General features: G+C 44.8%; 1 protein-coding gene across 1 annotated transcript in view; it reads left to right on the top strand.

Annotated features, from left to right (window-relative positions):
* The window catches only part of LOC143776769 (tetraspanin-11-like), a 72,048-nt gene that overhangs the window by 4,896 nt on the left and 44,962 nt on the right, over positions 1–22,190 (top strand). Inside the window, exons 2-3 of the mRNA XM_077266495.1 lie at positions 5,297–5,394; positions 17,598–17,789. Of these exons, the coding sequence (XP_077122610.1) occupies positions 5,308–5,394; positions 17,598–17,789 (279 nt within the window). The 5' untranslated portion in view covers positions 5,297–5,307. The remainder of the gene's footprint in view (positions 1–5,296; positions 5,395–17,597; positions 17,790–22,190) is intronic.

Genomic DNA, 22,190 nt, shown 5'->3' with positions numbered 1-22,190 from the left:
AACACGGTTCAGGGTCAACGGACAGGACGGACACTGGTACTAGTTCAGACTGTGCGGTTTCAGGTTCAGGTACCGCCGCTGCGGCTTCAGGGTTCAGGTACTGTTGGTGCAGTTTCAGGTTCAAATACCACCGGTGTGGCTTCAGATTGAGGTACCGGCCATGCGGCTTCAGGGTTCAGGTACTGCTGGTGCGGTTTCAGGTTCAAGTACCACTGATGCGGTTTCAGGTTCAGGTACCGCCGGTATGGCTGCAGGGTTCAGGTATTGCTGCTGCAGCTTCAGGGTTCAGGGATTGCTGGTACAGCTTCAGGGTTCAGGGATTGCTGGTACAGCTTCAGGGTTCAGGTATTGCTGGAGCAGCTTCAGGGTTCATTCAACACAGGTCTCAGTAAGAAACTACAGCGATTGCTCAGGCACCTCCCTACTGGGAGTGTGCCTAATGTACTTGATGACTCCCAGCTATTGGCTGGGGGCATTTCCAAAGCACGCACGCTGCCCCTTTAAAAAACGGGGAACGTGCGCGCACTAGGTGCGCCACCAGGAGTCTTGCGCGCCATACACAGGCCTAGAGCAATGGGGAAAGACGGGGACAGTGAATATGTCGGCGTTCCTGTTGGTCGGAAGGAGAGAGAACATGCAGGGATGCCGGCAATAGCATTACAATTGCCCTAGGAGTCGTACAGGTTGTAGCTGATTTTGCTACATGTGTAGGCAACCGAAGAAGAAGGAGGTATGGCTGATAGAAGGTTACCATGATAAATTCTTCCTGCTGACATGTCTTCCAACAAGGTATTTGGTAAAAATGTGAATAGAGTCTTAGGTACAATTTGGGATTGCATAATGATTTCTTGTCATATGTCATGATCCCAACTTGGTAGACCCTTTCGTTCTCAAATGAATCTCTTGCGGGGTACAGCACCTTTGAGATAGATTTCGTAAAATTCCCCGAATAGCATGGAGAAGGTTTTGGGATGTAAAGACTAAAATAACGATGAAGAACATCTCTTCTTGAAATAACCTTCTTTTATGGGTTCACAACAAGTGAATTCTGCATCAGTTCTTGGATTTATCGATCAGGCTGATGAATTATATATCAGCTGAAATGTTCTTTAGACAACTCTCTTCCATCAAGCTACGAGCTGGAACCATTTTTTGGGTAAAATGCCAAATTTTAGTCTATTATTAATAAGATCTTTAACTCTGAGAACTCCACTGGCTTCAATGATTGTACCAATTTATCAATATTCTTAAGGGGGACCTGAGAGCTGACACACGTTGCCCTTATCCACGGACAGCATGTACGAGACACTGAATGAATTCAGTCTGAACCTACGGTGTTTGAAAGAAAAAAATATTTGAAAAGTTGTCTGGGGACTAAGCCGCACGGGAGACTAGTCGGACCGGGATCTTCTCCCTGCCGGCTGCGTTTCAGAGTCAAATATATATAGCTGAAGTCATACAGCAAAGTCACCTATCGCTTAAATCAGGTTTTATGTTAAATGTAGTTTTGATAATTTGTTTTTATTTTTCATATCACAGTCTTTATATAAAGAGAAAAATGCCATTTTCAAATTCAGGCCTATCGTATTAAACTCATTCTTGCTGTTCTTTACATGGACATTAGCAGCAACAAACAGACTCAATTTTAGAAGTGTAATCTGGGGATGCTCTAAACTGGGCCAAAGGTTATTGTACAGGAGGAGGAGAAAGTGAGCTGTGACATCACCTATTGTGAATGGTGGATCCTACATTATCTACTGTATATAGAGGAGTTATCAGTCATTATACAGGAGGAGGAGGAGGTGAGCTGTGACATCACCTATTGTGAATGGTGGATCCTGTGTTATCTACTGTATATATAGGTGTTATCAGTCATTGTACAGGAGGAGGAGGTGAGCTGTGATATCACCTATTGTGAATGGTGGATCCTGTGTTATCTACTGTATATAGAGGTGTTATCAGTCATTGTACAGGAGGGGGAGGTGAGCTGTGATATCACCTATTGTGAATGGTGGATCCTGTGTTATCTACTGTATATAGAGGTGTTATCAGTCATTGTACAGGAGGAGGAGGTGAGCTGTGACATCACCTATTGTGAATGGTGGATCCTGTGTTATCTACTGTATATAGAGGTGTTATCAGTCATTGTACAGGAGGAGGAGGTGAGCTGTGACATCACCTATTGTGAATGGTGGATCCTGTGTTATCTACTGTATATAGAGGTGTTATCAGTCATTGTACAGGAGGGGGAGGTGAGCTGTGATATCACCTATTGTGAATGGTGGATCCTGTGTTATCTACTGTATATAGAGGTGCTATCAGTCATTGTACAGGAGGAGGAGGTGAGCTGTGATATCACCTATTGTGAATGGTGGATCCTGTGTTATCTGCTGTATATAGAGGTGTTATCAGTCATTGTACAGGAGGAGGAGGAGGTGAGCTGTGATATCACCTATTGTGAATGGTGGATCCTGTGTTATCTACTGTATATAGAGGTGTTATCAGTCATTGTACAGGAGGAGGAGGAGGTGAGCTGTGATATCACCTATTGTGAATGGTGGATCCTGTGTTATCTGCTGTATATAGAGGTGTTATCACTTATCAGTCATCATACAGGAGGAGGAGGTGAGCTGTGATATCACCTATTGTGAATGGTGGATCCTGTGTTATCTACTGTATATAGAGGTGTTATCAGTCATTGTACAGGAGGAGGAGGTGAGCTGTGACATCACCTGTTGTGAATGGTGGATCCTGTGTTATCTACTGTATATAGAGGTGTTATCAGTTATTGTACAGGAGGAGGAGGAGGTGAGCTGTGATATCACCTATTGTGAATGGTGGATCCTGTGTTATCTACTGTATATAGAGGTGTTATCAGTCATTGTACAGGAGGAGGAGGTGAGCTGTGATATCACCTATTGTGAATGGTGGATCCTGTGTTATCTACTGTATATAGAGGTGTTATCAGTCATTGTACAGGAGGAGGAGGAGGTGAGCTGTGATATCACCTATTGTGAATGGTGGATCCTGTGTTATCTGCTGTATATAGAGGTGTTATCACTTATCAGTCATCATACAGGAGGAGGAGGTGAGCTGTGATATCACCTATTGTGAATGGTGGATCCTGTGTTATCTACTGTATATAGAGGTGTTATCAGTCATTGTACAGGAGGAGGAGGTGAGCTGTGACATCACCTGTTGTGAATGGTGGATCCTGTGTTATCTACTGTATATAGAGGTGTCAACACACTTCATGAAGGAAAACATCACAGGATGTTTTAAGCTATAAATACAATCATAATAATACTGTGATGATTATAGCTGAGGACATAAGACTGAGAACAGTCGCAAGAAACCAATGGCAAAACACAAGAACAACACGACTAAAAAACTCCAAAAATATTTGAATTAATTCAACATTATATTTTATTAAGGAACACAGGTAAGGATGAAAAAAAGGAAAAAGGAAGGGGTACAACAACTAGCACATGCCAGAAATGGACGCTCAGCAAGACATGTAATAATATGAAAAGCTAGGAAAATAACGATATTCAGTATATCTATTGCACTAATGCCACCTAGCCTAACTTAATACCAACCCAGCACAAGAAAAAATAAATAGGTGGAAGACATGACACACTAAGGTGGCATATTACCCGTATTTATGACCAGGAGATGTCCAGGAGCGTCCTCCCCGACGCGCGTTTCGGCGCTGTAGCCCCCTTGAGGAAGCGAGAGTCATTCTCGCGAAACGCGCGTCGGGGAAAGCGGTCTGGTCCCGGACTACATACCAGACTCCATGGGTAATTAACCTTTTACATTTATTAACTTGTTTGGAGCAGTAAGCTTTCTTAAATATATATGCGGTTGGTTAAACCTTCAGGTTGGTACTGAATGTGTAAGGATAATTCCTTCCCTTACTTTATACATGGAGGTTATTTTCCACTTTGTCAAGATAGGATATCTTATAGGATTGACAGCTGCTCCAATGAGTCTGGGTCTGTGACCGCTTGTGCGTTTTTTTCGCACCTTTCTTGGGATCACACAATACAGTAGTATCTGTCCATGTCAATATATTTATAAATATATTTTTCTTGTTATTTTGCTTTGACATTACTTGTAGCTATTTCTTATTGTAGCTCCTTTTTTTATTATTTGTATTCAATAAATAATCATTTTTTACAAAATAACTCTGGTCCTTCGAATTTATTATATTTACTAGAGAGTTTATATATGATTTATGCATATTGCTGGTGCCTTTATATATTAAAAGTTTTCTGTACGTAACAGAAAAATATTTAGAATTGAGAGTCCTCAGTGGTTGATACCTTTTAATGGCTAACTGAAATGATGGTAACAAATTGCAAGCTTTTGAGGCTACTAAGGCCCCTTCATCAGGCGTACAGCATCTGAAGAATCACATATTTATACACAACACAGCACAGAGCTGTCATTATGAGAGAGTGATAAACAGTTGTGTCCATAAATATTGGAACAGTTCGCAGATAAGGAGTTAATGTTTTATTGTCCTCTGATTGGGGGCTGGTTCTATGTTATGATGCCCCCTCACGGTCTGAGGAGCAAATTCCTTAATTGTTGTAAAAAAGACATAAATCCATGCGACACATTAATTCCTGCACTGAGTGTGTCAAAGGTCATCATCAGCTTATACTCCCAGACTCTTCTGTATCTCTGAGATTTGAACAGGCATCAACCACTGAGGACTCTCAATTCTAAATATACCAAAATTTATATCTTTTCTGTACGGAACATGTATTCTGAGTCTTATGCTATGCTTGATGGCTGTGTGTAAATATTTTTATATATATATATATATATATATATATATATATATATATATATATATATATATATATATATATATATATATATATAATGATATGGAATTATGAAAACATATTAAAATATTATAAGCATATTTAAAACTAAATTGAATATAAGCATCTGATGCTAACAATAGATTCCTGATGACCCTTTACCTCTATAATATTCTTATGGATTTTCCACTCTTAAAGGGATGTACATGTGTGTTGGGATCTAATATGGAAAAACTCTTTAATTAAAACGTAAGTTTGAACCAAATAATATGATGATAAAAAATGGAAATTCGCTTTAAATCATTATTTGTCTTGGTTTATATGAGATCAGTTCTGGTCCGCTTATATGTGCTCCGCAGAGAAAGGAAAATCAATTGTTTACTAAATACAAATGTTCTTGGTGAAGCGTTGATAACAAAAGCCGAGCGGTTAGTAAGTTATTGACTGCTTATTTTTAGATTCGGCAGAGATGGGTCATGCTCTGGATGAGGAGAAGGATGACAGGGGAACGGTCTGTGTCAAATATCTGTTGTTTTTGTTCAATTTCTTCTTTTGGGTAAGTTCATCTTTTCAACAGTTGGATTCAAAAATTCTGATAGTCACTGAGTTTCATTAAAATAAAAAATAGAAAATTATTTTTTTTACTTGTGTATTGACTGCTTTAAAGGGAATCTGTCACCAAGTTTTTGGTCCCCCATCTGAGAGCAGGATGATGTTGGAGCAGAGACCCTGATTCCAGTGATGTATCACTCACTCTGCTGGTAACTGGAATTTTGATAAAATCACAGTTTTCTCTCCTGCAGATCTTCCAGTTCTCTGAATGCTGAGCTCTGAGTGCTTCCCTATGGGATTTGCGGCACTTGCCATGATCTGGCAAATGTGGTACCATACCTCCCAACTTTTGAAGAAGGGAAGGAGGTAGAAAGTTTGCGGCGCGCGTAGTGCGCCGCGGCAAATTTTAGGCCACGCCTCTGACCACACCCATTTCACAACTAGTCACACCCATATCCACGTCCCAACCACAGCCATTTAGCACTGCTGATCACACTGTTTTATATACAATAATTATAAACAAAAAAAAAATATGGCCACACAGTGCTCCATACTGTATAATGGCCACACATGATGCTCCATACTGCATAATGGCCACACGCAGTTCTCCATAATGTATAATGGCCACACATGATGCTCAATACTGTATAATGGCCACACATGATGCTCCATAGTGTATAATGGCCACACATGATGCTCCATAATGTATAATGGCCACGCAGTGCTCCATACTGTATAACGGCCACACACAGTTCTCCATACTGTATAATGATCCCACATGATGCTCCATACTGTATAATGGCCACAAATGATTCTCCATACTGTATAACGGTCACACATGATGCTCCATACTGTATAACAGCCACACATGATGCTCAATACTGTATAATGGCCACAAACAGTTCTTCATACTGTATAATGATCCCGCATGATGCTCAATACTGTATAATGACCCCCCCCTCCTGTATGCATGGCTCATATTCCCCCTCCTGTATGCATGGCTCATATTCACCTGGTATGCATGGCTCATATCCCCCCCCCTGTATGCATCTCTCATATTCCCCCTCCAGTATGCATGGCTCATATTCCCCCCTGTATGCATGGCTTATATTCCCCCCTGTATGCATAGCTCATATTCCCCCCTGTATGCATGGCTCATATTCCCCCCTGTATGCATAGCTCATATTCCCCCCTGTATGCATGGCTCATATTCCCCCCTCCTGTATGCATGGCTCATATTCCCCCTTCTGTATGCATGGCTCATATTCCCCCCCTGTATGCATGGCTCATATTCCCCCCCTGTATGCATGGCTCATATTCCCCCCTGTATGCATGGCTCATATTCCCCCCCCCTGTATGCATCTCTCATATTCCCCCTCCTGTATGCATGGCTCATATTCCCCCTCCTGTATGCATGGCTCATATTCCCTCCCCCTGTATGCATGGCTCATATTCCCCCCCCCTGTATGCATCTCTCATATTCCCCCCTCCTGTATGCATGGCTCATATTCCCCCTCCTGTATGCATGGCTCATATTCCCCCCCCGTATGCATGGCTCATATTCCCCCCCTGTATGCATGGCTCATATTCCCCCCCTGTATGCATGGCTCATATTCCCCCCCTGTATGCATGGCTCATATTTCCCCACCTGTATGCATGGCTCATATATCCCCCCTGAATGCATGGCTCATATTCCCCCCCCCTGTATGCATGGCTCATATTCCCCCCCTGTATGCATGGCTCATCTCTCCACCCCCCGCTCCCATCTTGCATGGCGCGGCTTACCGTCCTCCTTCATCCCCCCTCCCCTGTCTCCCCGTCCCTCATACTCACCTGTCCCACATCGCGCGGCCGCGCCAACACCCCTCTGTCCCGGCTCCCGGCGCAGGACCCTCTTCCTGCGTGAGCGGTCATGTGATACCACTCATTAAGGTCATGAATATGCGCATATTCATGACCTTAATGAGCGGTACCACGTGACCGCTCATTCAGGACGAGCTGCAGACGCCGAGACCAGGCATTGCTGGAGCAGGGTGAGTAACGTCTTCAAGGAGGGTGGGTGGGAGGCGGGCGGCCGGGGGAGGGGCGTGGGGGGCGGTCGGTCGGGAGGTGACCCAGGACTTATAAAAAAAACAAAACAAACCTTGCTCAGGTGCCGCCCCCTGCATTGTCCCCCTCAAGTGCCTAGTGGCAAATACGGCCCTGCCCACATTACTGATTGGTAGCTTTCTGCCCATGAATACAGAAAGCTACCAATCAGTGCTGAGGGGCGGAGTTCTACAGAGCTTATAAGTATGCTTGACTACTTGGCAACAGGTTTACCATTCCTCTGCTGATAATCTCTTGCTGATAAAACTGTCATTTTATAAAAACTATATTAAGCAGCCCAGTAAGTGACATATCACCGTAATCAGGGTCTCTGTCTCCACATTATGCTTCTCTCAGATTAGGTGGCAAAAACCTAGTGACAAATTCCCTTTGAGAGCTATTTAAAGAACATTACCTAGTGCTGACTGATCAGAATGTGCACGCTTGTGGATCGTGGACCCACTGCACCATGGACCGGGGAGAGACTGGAGGGATGTGACTAAGCGACTGCCTGAGTTTTCACTAGACCCCTTGATGGTGGGGTTAGACTTGAGCCCAGGTGGGCGCCAGGTGCTACTCCAGGACAGATCCCAGTCAAGTCAAGGTCCAAGGCAAGACTGGATGCAGATGGTACTGACAAAGACACTGGTTCAAACCTGACAAGACTCTGGAACCAGAAACGGCACGTGGGTTTCTGGCACAGATACCGCCGCAACGGTTTGAGCGTTCTAAGCCGGAGCAGTTTCAAGTTCAGGAAATGCCAGAGCGGTTTCAGGTTTGTCCAAGGACGCACATCCAGCTGAAGTAGGGGCTGGCGTCAGCGACTGAGGCAACCACGGTCGTTAAGCCACTGGGTACAAATCAAATCGGCTGATATGGGTGGTGGTGTCGTCATCATGGACACGTGTAAATATGAAGCAGAAATTATGGGTCAATTAACAGATACAAGTGAATATAGGAGGTTATCAGGGGATCCTAAATTTATGATAGATAAAAAAAATTAAAACAATATTAGATGAAGCTAAACGTCACAATATTATAGATGACAACTTATATAAATATCAAATAGTGGAAAAAACCATCACACCTGTGATATATATACTACCGAAGATTCATAAGTCGCTGAGTAGTCCCCCCAGTCGACCGATCATGTCGGGTAGCGATTCTACTTTTACCCATGTAGGCATTTTTTTTGGACAAAATATTGGGGCCCCTTTCAACATTTTCATAACCCAGCAACTATTTGCATGTGATAGAGACTGATTTTTTTAATTATTTTCTCTATGGTGGACACTGGCCAGTTTTAGATATCATATTTTTATACTTCTATATGTTTTTATATTATTGACCATCATTGATAATAAAGCGAATGGTGAACTTTGCGGTATCTATAAGTTTCTAATTTTTCTGTCACTCATTGCAAACATTCGCCTTTTGCCAATATTGCGGGAGTGCTCATGCACTGGCCGCTAGCTCACTTGGGCTTGTGATGCAGCGGGAGCTTGCTTACTACAGTGCTGTAAGTGTTGGAAGTGCATCTGAACAGCAAGGTGGATTGCTGTTGAGGGGAGATAGAGAGAAAAAAAAAAAAATCTATAAATCTTCAGCACAGCGAGTGTGAGCGAGCTGAGTGTGAGCGAGCTGAGGGTGACCTGAGCGTAAGTGTGAACGGCGGTAAGTGTGTGACTTGTGATTCAGTGACTTTGGAATCAGGGAGTTTCCAAGGGAGAAATTGCTTCTGTTTTTTTTTTTTTTTGTTTTTGTTTTTTTTGGTTTAATTAATACTTTGTATTTATTTTTAATTAACGTTTCTGTCTGGTGCAATCCCCATTAGGAAATGTGCTCCACAATTGTTAATGCCATCCAGTGCACATCTTGCCACATGTATGCAGTCCTTGATAAGCCGGTCGAGGGTGCATACTGCTGTGCGAGATGTGAGCACATTGTGCATTTGGAAACCCAGATACTGGATCTAAATGTGCAGCTGGCAACACTGAGATCCATAGACAATATGGAGAGGAGTCTTCTGCTCACAGAGCAGACGCTCAATGGGATAGATGAGGGGGGGGATGGTAGGATGGAGCTGCAGGACAGTGTGGCAGTTAGCTGGGTGACAGATAGAAGGCGGGGTAGAGGGAAGAGTGCCAGGGAGGCTAGTCCTGATCTGGCACACCCCAATAAGTTTGCTAAGTTGGCAGATGAGGGGGGTGCCAGTGCAGGGGTAGCACTGCTGCAGCCAGGCATGTCCTCTGAAAGCCGGAGGAGTGACTGCTCCAGTAAGGAGGGAAAAAGGAGAGCAGGGCAGGCCAGACAGGTGCTGGTAGTGGGGGACTCAATTATTAGGGGAACAGATAGGGCAATCTGTCACAAAGACAGGGATCGTCGGACGGTGTGCTGCCTACCTGGCGCTCGAGTCCGACACATCGCTGATCGGGTTGACAGGTTATTGGGAGGGGCTGGTGAGGACCCAGTGGTCATGGTGCACATTGGCACAAATGACAAAGTTAGAGGTAGGTGGAAGGTCCTTAAAGATGATTTCAGGGAATTAGGCTGCAAGCTGAAAGCAAGGACCTCCAACGTGGTATTTTCCGAAATACTGCCTGTACCACGTGCCACGCCAGAGAGGCAACGGGAGATTAGGGAGGTTAATAAGTGGCTCAAGAATTGGTGTAGGAAGGAGGGGTTTGGGTTCCTGCAGAACTGGGCCGACTTCTCAGTTGGCTACAGGCTCTACGCTAGGGACGGGCTGCACCTCAATGGGGAAGGTGCAGCTGTGCTGGGGGAGAAAATGGTTAGAAGGTTGGAGGAGTGTTTAAACTAGGGATTGGGGGGGAGGGTATTCATTTTATAGGAGGGGAAGATAGTGCAGATAGAGACCTGGGCACATATAAGGAAGTTGGGGGTGGCGGAGGCATGGGGGGTGGGGTTAGAACAGTTAGTAATTTAAGAAAGAATAGAGGTACAGAGAGTAACATCAAGTGCATGTATACTAATGCCAGAAGCCTCGCCAACAAAATGGATGAATTAGAACTAATGTTGTTGGAGCATAATTATGACATGGTGGGGATATCTGAGACGTGGCTGGATGAGAGCCATGACTGGGCTGTTAACTTGCAGGGCTATAGCCTTTTCAGAAATGACCGTACAGATAAGCGAGGGGGTGGGGTGTGTCTGTATGTAAAATCGACCTTAAAACCCATCCTGCGTGATAATATAGGTGAATCTAATGAAAATGTAGAGTCTCTGTGGGTGGAGATAAGGGGAGGGGGAAAAAATAATAAATTACTGATAGGGGTTTGTTATAAATCTCCAAAACTAATGGAAGCAATGGAGAATATCCTCGTAAAGCAAATAGATGAAGCTGCGACTCAAGGAGAAGTCATTATTATGGGGGACTTCAACTATCCTGAAATAGATTGGGGAACAGAAACCTGCAGTTCCAGTAAAGGTAATCGGTTTTTGACAACTATGAGAGACAATTACCTTTCACAACTGGTTCAGGACCCAACAAGGAGGGGGGCACTGCTAGACCTAATATTAACCAACAGGCCAGACCGCATATCAAATATAAGGGTTGGGGGTCACTTGGGGAATAGTGATCACAAAATAATAAGTTTTCATGTAACCTTTAATAAGATGGGTAGTAGGGGGGTGACAAGGACACTAAACTTCAGGAGGGCAAATTTCCAACGGATGAGAGAGGATCTTGGTGCAATTAACTGGGACGATATCCTGAGACACAAAAATTCACAAAGAAAATGGGAGACGTTTATTAGCATCCTGGATAGGACCTGTGCACAGTATATACCGTATGGGAATAAACATACTAGAAATAGGAGGAAACCAATATGGCTAAATAGAGCTGTAAGGGGCGCAATAAGGGACAAAAAGAAAGCATTTAGAGAATTAAAGGAAGTAGGTAGTGAGGAGGCATTAAATAAATACAGAAAATTAAATACATTCTGTAAAAAGCAAATCAAGGCAGCAAAGATTGAGACAGAGAGACTCATTGCCAGAGAGAGCAAAAATAACCCCAAAATATTCTTTAACTATATAAATAGTAAGAAACTAAAAAATGACAGTGTTGGCCCCCTTAAAAATAGTCTGGGTGAAATGGTGGATGAGGATGAGGAAAAAGCCAATATGCTAAATGACTTTTTTTCATCAGTATTTACAAAAGAAAATCCCATGGCAGCCAATATGACTAGTGATAATAATTCCCCATTAAATGTCACCTGCTTAACCCAGCAGGAAGTACAGCAGCGTCTAAAAATAACTAAAATTGACAAATCTCCGGGCCCGGATGGGATACACCCCCGAGTACTGCAGGAACTAAGTACAGTCATTGATAGACCATTATTTTTAATCTTTAAAGACTCCATAATAACAGGGTCTGTACCACAGGACTGGCGTATAGCAAATGTGGTGCCAATATTCAAAAAAGGGGCAAAAACTGAACTCGGTAATTATAGGCCAGTAAGTTTAACCTCTACTGTGGGTAAAATCCTGGAGGGCATTCTAAAGGCCCCGTCTCACATAGCGAGATCGCTAGCGAGATCGCTGCTGAGTCACAAGTTTTGTGACGCAACAGCGACCTCCATAGCGATCTCGCTATGTGTGACACGTACCAGCGATCAGGCCCCTGCTGCGAGATCGCTGGTCGTGTCGGAATGGCCTGGACCTTTTTTTGGTCGTTGAGGCCCCGCTGACATCGCTGAATCGGTGTGTGTGACACCGATCCAGCGATGTCTTCACTGGTAACCAGGGTAAACATCGGGTTACTAAGCGCAGGGCCGCGCTTAGTAACCCGATGTTTACCCTGGTTACCAAAAAAAACAAACAGTACATACTCGCCTTTCGGTGTCCAGGTCCCTTGCCGTCTGCTTCCTGCTCTGACTGAGCCGCCGTACAGTGAGAAGTGAGAGCACAGCGGTGACGTCACCGCTGCGCTCTGCTCTCAGTGTACGGCCGGATCTCAGTCAGAGCAGGAAGCAGACGGCAAGGGACCTGGACACCGAAAGGCGAGTATGTACTGTTTGTTTTTTTTGGTAACCAGGGTAAACATCGGGTTACTAAGCGCGGCCCTGCGCTTAGTAACCCGATGTTTACCCTGGTTACCCGGGTGCTGCAGGGGGACTTCGGCATCGTTGAAGACAGTTTCAACGATGCCGAAGTCGTTCCCCTGATCGTTGGTCGCTGGGGAGATCTGTCTGTGTGACAGCTCCCCAGCGACCACACAGCGACTTACCAACGATCACGGCCAGGTCGTATCGCTGGTCGTGATCGTTGGTAAATCGCTTAGTGAGACGGGGCCTTAAGGGATACTATACTGGAGTATCTGAAGAGGAATAACCTCATGACCCAGTATCAGCACGGGTTTACTAGGGACCGTTCATGTCAGACTAATTTGATCAGCTTCTATGAAGAGGTAAGTTCCGGACTGGACCAAGGGAACCCAGTGGACGTAGTATATATGGACTTTTCCAAAGCTTTTGATACGGTGCCACACAAAAGGTTGTTACATAAAATGAGAGTAATGGGGATAGGGGAAAATATGTGTAAGTGGGTTGAGAGCTGGCTCAGGGATAGGAAACAAAGGGTGGTTATTAATGGAGCACACTCGGACTGGGTCGCGGTTAGCAGTGGGGTACCACAGGGGTCAGTATTGGGCCCTCTTCTTTTTAACATATTTATTAATGACCTTGTAGGGGGCATTCAGAGTAGAATTTCAATATTTGCAGATGACACTAAACTCTGCAGGGTAATCAATACAGGGGAGGACAATTTTATATTACAGGATGATTTATGTAAACTAGAAGCTTGGGCTGATAAATGGCAAATGAGCTTTAATGGGGATAAATGTAAGGTCATGCACTTGGGTAGAAGTAATAAGATGTATAACTATGTGCTTAATTCTAAAACTCTGGGCAAAACCGTCAATGAAAAAGACCTGGGTGTATGGGTGGATGACAAACTCATATTCAGTGGCCAGTGTCAGGCAGCTGCTACAAAGGCAAATAAAATAATGGGATGTATTAAAAGAGGCATAGATGCTCATGAGGAGAACATAATTTTACCTCTATACAAGTCACTAGTGCGACCACACTTAGAATACTGTGCACAGTTCTGGTCTCCGGTGTATAAGAAAGACATAGCTGAACTGGAGCGGGTGCAGAGAAGAGCGACCAAGGTTATTAGAGGACTGAGGGGTCTGCAATACCAAGATAGGTTATTACACTTGGGGCTATTTAGTTTGGAAAAACGAAGACTAAGGGGTGATCTTATGTTAATGTATAAATATATGAGGGGACAGTACAAAGACCTTTCTGATGATCTTTTTAATCATAGACCTGAGACAGGGACAAGGGGGCATCCTCTACGTCTGGAGGAAAGAAGGTTTAAGCATAATAACAGACGCGGATTCTTTACTGTAAGAGCAGTGAGACTATGGAACTCTCTGCCGTATGATGTTGTAATGAGTGATTCATTAATTAAATTTAAGAGGGGACTGGATACCTTTCTGGAAAAGTATAATGTTACAGGGTATATACACTAGATTCCTTGATAAGGCGTTGATCCAGGGAACTAGTCTGATTGCCGTATGTGGAGTCGGGAAGGAATTTTTTTCCCCATGGTGGAGTTACTCTTTGCCACATGGGGTTTTTTTGCCTTCCCCTGGATCAACATGTTAGGGCATGTTAGGTTAGGCTATGGGTTGAACTAGATGGACTTACAGTCTTCCTTCAACCTTAATAACTATGTAACTATGTAACTATGTAACTATAACCACACCGTAACTGAAAGCTGGCGGGAGCTTGCTTACTACAGTGCAGTGAGTGGCAACTATAACCACACCGTGACTGAAAGCTGGCGGGAGCTTGCTTACTACAGTGCTGTGAGCGGCAACTATAACCACACTGCAACTGAAAGCTGGTGGCTCCCAGGAGGAATAAAGTTCATTTTTCTCCCTGGAGCCGCTCTTTCAGTATGGCACCCAGCACCTTTCTAGCTCTATTATCTGCAGGTAATAGCATTATCCAACCTGACATGTTCCCTTTAACCCCTTAGTTCACTACAGGATTTCTGCCTGGCGACTATATTTAATTTACATCTGGGTTTACTGCTCCTTTAAAGGGTAAAAAGCCAGCATAACCCCTTTAATAAAACACACAATTGTCTACAATAAGCAATTCTTCGTCTGGGGGGGCTCAGTAATCAGGAGCCTACACGCCGCTGACTGCTGAACGCATAATCACATTAGACAGAACTTAATACAAGCTGAATTATTAGGATCTGCTTCCATTATAGTCATGGATTCTTCATGCATCAGCCCTAAGGTGAAATCTCGATTTTTTTTTTTCCCCTGCAGTCCTCCATAATTCAGTTTGCTCAGTGATACATTACTGTGAAAGCAGCCGGTCAGCTCACACGTCCCATATAGATGTATATTTAATAGGCCTCGTGAAAGATACTCCCCGAAGGAATCTGCAAATGGGGCTGATTGTAAACCGCGCAAATCAGAAGACCGATCTCCCTCCTCGGAAGACATTTTTTTTATATGTCGAGCTATAAAGGTTGAAATTATCACAGCTGAATAATTCTAATATGTAAAAACCATAAGCAGAAAGAAGAGCATTTTTCTTCCGCTCAGTAAATGAAGGCGCGGGGCTAGTTACTGAAGACTGCGGCAAGGAAAACTGTTTATTTTCTGTCGGATGTTCTGACCTATTTTAACTGGGATTCGGTTCAACTCATTAATTATTCGTCGAGTCGTTATGCAAATTTTCCCTCTATTTATGACCATATTAGCTACTGATCGGGAAGAGTTGTAGAATGACGCCTCTAAGGTATGGTGGCGGGGGGCGAGGTACTCATCTCTTTCGCCCCGAAACGCTACATGAAGATGGGGTCCTGGCTGGGTGTGTGGGCCTTGTCTATGGGGGCGTTACACCCTTGCACATCGCATCATGCCGGTTTTTTTGGCTGGCCAGGACCAGATGTTAAACCGTTCAACCACTCAAAAATAAACAGTATTTTACTTAACACTAACTTGGTGGGAACTAAGTACAATAGATTTTGGGTGCATGTATAACATCATGGACGTCTCCTTTACGATATGGAGCATCTTCACACTTAGGGCCATACTGTTAGGCGTCCTGTCACAGGACCCGACTCCAGTTCCTCACTCTGTCCATCAGTCACTTCTCTCTTGCTCTCTCTACTCAGGATCACGCTATCCACTGCCTCGGTCTCCTCTCACGTCAGGGGACACCCAAAACACGCGGCTCTTCTCAATAGCCAGACAGTAGGTCTCCTTCTGTTGCAGGCTGGGATTTATCTCACTTCCTGACAGGAAATTGTCTCTGTCCCTGCACCTTAGACCCTCCCACTCTGGGCTAATCACCATCATTAATCCTAACTCTCCCTACTGTCGGTCAAACTACAACGCCGTCACTAATAACGCATGTTACAAAACACATTACACATCATAACAATACTCATGTCTTCAAGGGGGAACATGAGCAGTATGTCAATCTCCTTACAGAACAAGAAGGACACAGTGATCAACTTAGGATTTAGCATTTTTTGGTGGCACAGCAGAAGCAGGGACATAACTAATGGGTGCAGGGGTTGCACCTGGGCTCTAAGAATAGGGGGCCCAAAAGGTCCTTTTGGCATATATGAGAAGACCAATATTATTATGGATGCATGATAGGTGTGGGCCCTGTCGGAGATTCAGCTTTGAGGCTCAGCTTAAATTTGCACAAGTAGGGATCCAATTAACATTGACTTGACTGAGTCTTCGTCTGAGTTGATATCTGGGGAGGTTTCTGAGGTTAGGGAGATCACTTCTATCAATGGCGCTTGGTTTGGTCGATCTACAATAACAAGTCACTCTTGCACTTATTTCCCAAGGTCTCATTCAGATGTCCATTTTTCATGCATAGCACCTGTGGCATGGGACTGCTCACATTCCCGAGAGGTCCACAGAAAATCAAGGAGACATGTCCAAGGGTCGGATCAAAACCAGCAATGCAAGTCAATGAGTGGAGAACCTTTTTTTATATATATTTCTTCACATATGAGAAAATCAGATGACCCTCGTACCACACTCTGGTCAAACTCTGATCAGGGTCTGATCAGAATAATTTGTCGATTTTTCTCGTATGACATGTTGAGACAGCTAAGTCCCCCAGAAAAGGGCCACAGACATACCATATGTACCATGTGTCTTTACAGAGCGTCTGTTCATACTTTTGACGTTGGGTCAGATTGATCAACGTATTTATGACCTTATCCTTAGCGTTGAATACTGTATTTACGAGTTGACCCCTTTTTGACTCCTATGACTGTTGGAGAAATTGGGTAGGCTGTCCGAGCTGCTTCAGAGATTTTCAACACTTTTTGGATTCCCCTTAATGGATTTATCAATAGGATGTTCACCGTGTTGATCAATCTGGTGCACGATGATATAGGGGAGAGGCAAGAGCACCTTTCTATGGTGCACCTATATTATAGGAAATCTGTCAGTAGGATAAACCCTCCTAAGCCATCTATATGGACATGTAGGTCATAGGAAGCTCAATAAAATGCTATCTTGATATCTGGGATCCAATACTTTATTACTGAGAAATCCACGTTTTTCTTAAATGTAAATGATCTGTTAAGATCTATGGGAGGGGCATAGATCTCGCTGAGAATCTGCCACCAGAGTTTATTTTCCAGTGTGAGACATGTAATGACTGACAGTCTGCTCTCCTGACCTACATGTCTCACACGCCTAACGCCCACTTTCATTTAAAATGAGCTCTGGAGGCAGATTCTCATGGAGATCTACGTCTGGCCCATAGATCTTAACAGCTCATTTACACATGCAAAATGTGCATTTCTCTGGAATAATAATGTTCTTTTCTGTTGGGCATTGTTCTGTCTACAATGGGAGAAATATGTGCTTAGTCCTCATCAGTCATCTAACAGCTAAAACAATTCCACCTGCTATGGAGGTGGTCGTGGCCCCATTACCTCTTGGGTCCCTCAGGTTGTACCGATGATTTGTCCGCCCCTTGTGAATTCATTGATTTAGAATACTCTTTGAGTAATGGTTCCTTTTTCTTGCAGATTGGAGGAGCGGCGGTCATTGCAATGGGTCTATGGACTTTACTGGAGAAAAGCAGTTACATCACTTTCCTTGCGAATAGTACCCTGTCGGTGTCGGCATACATTCTGCTTTTCACCGGCGGTGTGGTCATGATCACCGGTTTCCTTGGCTGCTGCGCTTTGATTCGAGAACATAAGACCTGCCTTTCAATAGTAAGTATACCCAATGGCGTGCTACGGGGATTGTTTCCATCGGTGTCACCGTTGGCCGTCCTCTCCCCTTTTATCTCATACAGCAGTTCTTGTTTCCAATTAGATTTTTTTTCTCGTTACGCCGTTTACCGATTGGATTAATTCTTTTTATATATTGATAGATCGGGAGATTCTGAATGCGGCGATACCAAATATATGTATATTTGATTTTTATTGTTTTATTTTGAATGGGGGGGTGATTTGAACTTTTATATATATATTTTTTTTTTTATATTTTTTTTAAATTTTTTTTTTACTTTTTGCTTGCTTCAATAGTCTCCATTGGAGACTAGAAGCTGCGACCATCCGATTGCGTGTGCTGCACGGAGCAGGGCTGCAGACATTTGTCAGACACAAATTCCTGTTCTTCTTCCCTTAGTTAGCACACAAACACAGGCAGCAGCAACATGGAAAATATTATACAGCAAGACAGAGCTGTGTTGCTGTGAATCCAGCACTGAAGTGAAGTAAATTAGCTGGCAACTGAAACATGATCTGATTGTCTGTTTCCCGTTTGACTGCCTAGTCTCTCCCTGTGTTGAGTGCACCTTACTCTTCCTCCTCCCTACCCTCTCTATAGAGTAACAAGGTCTATCTAACCCGACTCCTCACTGTTCTGGCAGTCCATCTTGTTGGATTTGAGCTTTTCTTTTTTTCTTTTTTAAAGTGAATGGTGAGCTCAGAAGGCAGGATTAGGGGGAGAAGTGACTCATAAGTGGAGAAAGAAGCAGGTTTTTTTTTATATTTGCTTGATTTATTCAAAGTTTGATCAACATTTAAAGGGGTATTCCATTCCACTGGATAGATGATAACTGTTAGATTAACGTCGTTCTGAATGATCGGACCCCTAAGAGTCAGCAGATTGGGAATCCCTTGTCCTGTCCCCCCTAAACGTCAATGTGTATAAATGATAAGTCACTGTGGGGCTGGGATTCACAGGCAGGGCGGCCGCGCAGGCAGGGGAAAAGAGCGCAGACGCCGGCTATTTTGAAAACAGCGGTGAGGAGGAGGCAGTGCCCGGCGCCAAGAATATGTGAGTGACAGATGTGTGCTGTCTGAAGCAGGGGGGAAATGCCGGCCTCCTTGACTGAACCCCAGGTATTTCGGACAAATTATAAAACTGATTATTTCTCTAGTTACAGCACCCAGAACTAAAAGAGCCACCGTGTCAGAATGCAGCATTACTGCTGCACAAGGTGGCTCTTTTAGTTTGAAACAACTGGGGGGGGGGGGGGGTGACAGGTTCCCTTTAAATAATTGTTGCATTTTTGTAGACGGTGCTTAATTTTTATGTCATTTGTTTTCGTTAATATTGGGGGAAAATGGAAAGAAAATAGGAAATGTGTCTCTATTTTTCACTTTTTTATTTCTTTTTTAACAACCACAAAACATTTTAATTTGCGTTCCCCTTTCCATAAAAATTATTTTTATATATTGGATGGATTTTTGGGCAACATTTGCACTGGTATCTTTTTTTTCCTATTTTTGTTATTGTTTTCTCGATTTGTTTATTCTCTTCATTTATTTTACTCATTGGGCCCCCATGAGATCTTAAAAGACCCCGGGGGGGGGGGGGGGGGGCATTTTAACATAATAATGCATAATTTTCATTGGGGTTTCCCCAGTAACTGAGGCTGCTGTATACGGTAAACCCTAGTTACAGGGGAAATGCAGGCCAAATGGCAAAGTTTACTGGATCTCTTAGTATCTCCTGTTCCCTCCCTATTCCAAGCAATCGCATGATCACTGGGTCCTGGGGAGGAAGTGTGATGCCCCAGGGTCCTTGTGGTCACAGTGGCTTTGCTTTCGTCACGTGGAGAGTGATGTCACGCTTGGAGGCAAGGAAGGATATCTTTCACCAGGTAAACACAAACATGCAACATGTTCACTCTCCAGGCCACAATGGGGAGCTCTGATCATGCTTATGGGTGGCTCCCCTATATAAATATTGTGGGTTGGAGGGAAAGTTAGTCAGTTAGTGCCAGACAGCAGACTGGAGCAGTCTGAGGCAGAGAGATGTGTGAGGGGCCGTGCAGCCAGAAGAAGGTGCTGCAGCTCCTGAAGAGACAACATAGAAAGACGGACAGATTTGTAGCAAGCATGCAGGAGAGAGAAGCGCAGGCAAGTGACACCGGGGGAGGACAGCTGCGATTGTGTCACCTCCCTGCAAAGCGCAGACACCGGTATCTGGAAGACCGAGGTTGTGTTGGACTCTAAGTGGCACAGCAGAGACCGGCAGGACAGCTGGACTACATGTAACCTGTCCGTCCTAACACCCAGGAGACACAGTGGCACATAGAGCCCGGGTTGTGATAGAGACGCTGTTAAAAGGCTTGAGCCACCTGTCATACGGGTTTGTGTCCCACCTTTATGGAGGACAGAAGGAACTGTGATGACCTTGCTAGAAGCCATAGGCAGTAAAGGACTACAATACCACCGCGCTATGAGGAAGGCTTTCATCTCCAGCTGGTAAAGGGGACTCCCAATTTGCTTCCAAGCCGGCCGGACCCTGTCTGTACCTGTGATCTGGTGCCCTGGCACCAAACCTGTGTCTGCAAACCTGTGTCTTCCGTTCTTTACTGCACCCCTCATCATCCTCCATCTACACACCAGGAGCCCTGGGGACCAACTTCACCTGTGGGAAGTTATACCATCTAGCTGCCTTAACATCACCCCAGAGGACCCCTCTAAGGGTACCTTCACACAGTGCCATTTTCATCGCTACGACGGCACGATTCGTGACGTTGCAGCGTCGTATGATTATCGCTCCAGCGTCGTAGACTGCGGTCACACGTTGCAATACACAGCGCTGGAGCGATAATTTCATGACGTATTTGCGATGTAGAAGCCGTTGGTTACTGTGCGCACATCGTATACAACCTGTGTCACACGATGCAATCATGCCGCCACAGCGGGACACTAGACGACGAAAGAAAGTTTCAAACGATCTGCTACGACGTACGATTCTCAGCGGGGATCCGGATCGCAGTAGCGTGTCAGACACAACGATATCGTAAATGCATCGCTGGAACGTCACAAATTGTGCCGTCGTAGCGATCAAAATTGCACTGTGTAAAGGTACCCTAAGCAGCGTCGGTCCCTACTGACCGAATACCACAGGTGGCGTCACAAACAAACTTTATTCTAAAAAACCCTTTAAAGACCATCCCTTTAACATGGGCACTCAGGGCCATGGACCGGGTCGCCACCACCGTGACATCCCCCTCTGAGTACAGGACCCGGTACCGAGTACCCTAAGTCCCAGGCGGGCGACTCAGAAGCATTGACTACGCTTCAGAATTTATACACACAAGCGCTGGTTCAGCATTGTGAATACGCCAATCAGTCGAGAAGGTAAACATGGTAATAAACCAGGTTTATCTTCTCTGTGGGAAGTCTGACAACCAGCTCCCACTCCCACAGCTGCACGATATCGTGTAAGCTTCTCTGTGGGCAGTCTAGCTGTGTTTGACAACCAGCTCCCACTCTCACAGCTGCACGATCTCGTTTAAGCTTCTCTGTGGGGAGTCTGGCTGTGTCTGACAACCAGCTCCCAATCTCACAGCTGCATGATCTTGTGTAAGCTTCCCTGTGGGGTGTGTGGCTGTGTCTAACATCCATCTCCCCACCCCCACAGCTGTACAATCTCATCTAAGCTTCTCTGTGGGCAGTCTGGCTGTGTTTGACAACCAGCTCCCAATCTCACAGCTGCATGATCTTGTGTAAGCTTCCCTGTGGGGTGTGTGGCTGTGTCTAACATCCATCTCCCCACCCCCACAGCTGTACAATCTCATGTAAGCTTCTCTGTGGGGAGTCTGGCTGTGTCTAACATCCATCTCCCCACCCCCACAGCTGTACAATCTCATCTAAGCTTCTCTGTGGGCAGTCTGGCTGTGTTTGACAACCAGCTCCCAATCTCACAGCTGCATGATCTTGTGTAAGCTTCCCTGTGGGGTGTGTGGCTGTGTCTAACATCCATCTCCCCACCCCCACAGCTGTACAATCTCATCTAAGCTTCTCTGTGGGCAGTCTGGCTGTGTCTGACAACCAGCTCCCACTCTCACAGCTGCACGATCTCGTTTAAGTTTCTCTGTGGGAAGTCTGGCTTTGTCAGACAACTAGCTATCCACCCCCACAGCTGCACAATCTCTTGTAAGCTTCTCTGTGGGGAGTCTGGCTGTGTCAGACAACCAGCTCTCCACCCCCACAGCTGCACAATCTCTTGTAAGCTTCTCTGTGGGGAGTCTGGCTGTGTCAGACAACCAGCTCTCCACCCCCACAGATGCACAATCTCATGTAAGCTTCTCTGTGGGGAGTCTGGCTGTGTCTAACATCCATCTCCCCACCCCCACAGCTGTACAA

The sequence above is a fragment of the Ranitomeya variabilis genome, chromosome 5, assembly GCF_051348905.1.
Source record: "Ranitomeya variabilis isolate aRanVar5 chromosome 5, aRanVar5.hap1, whole genome shotgun sequence".
NCBI lineage: Eukaryota > Metazoa > Chordata > Amphibia > Anura > Dendrobatidae > Ranitomeya > Ranitomeya variabilis.
Note: the sequence above shows the minus strand (reverse complement) of the source record. Positions and strands in the feature narration are given on the sequence as shown.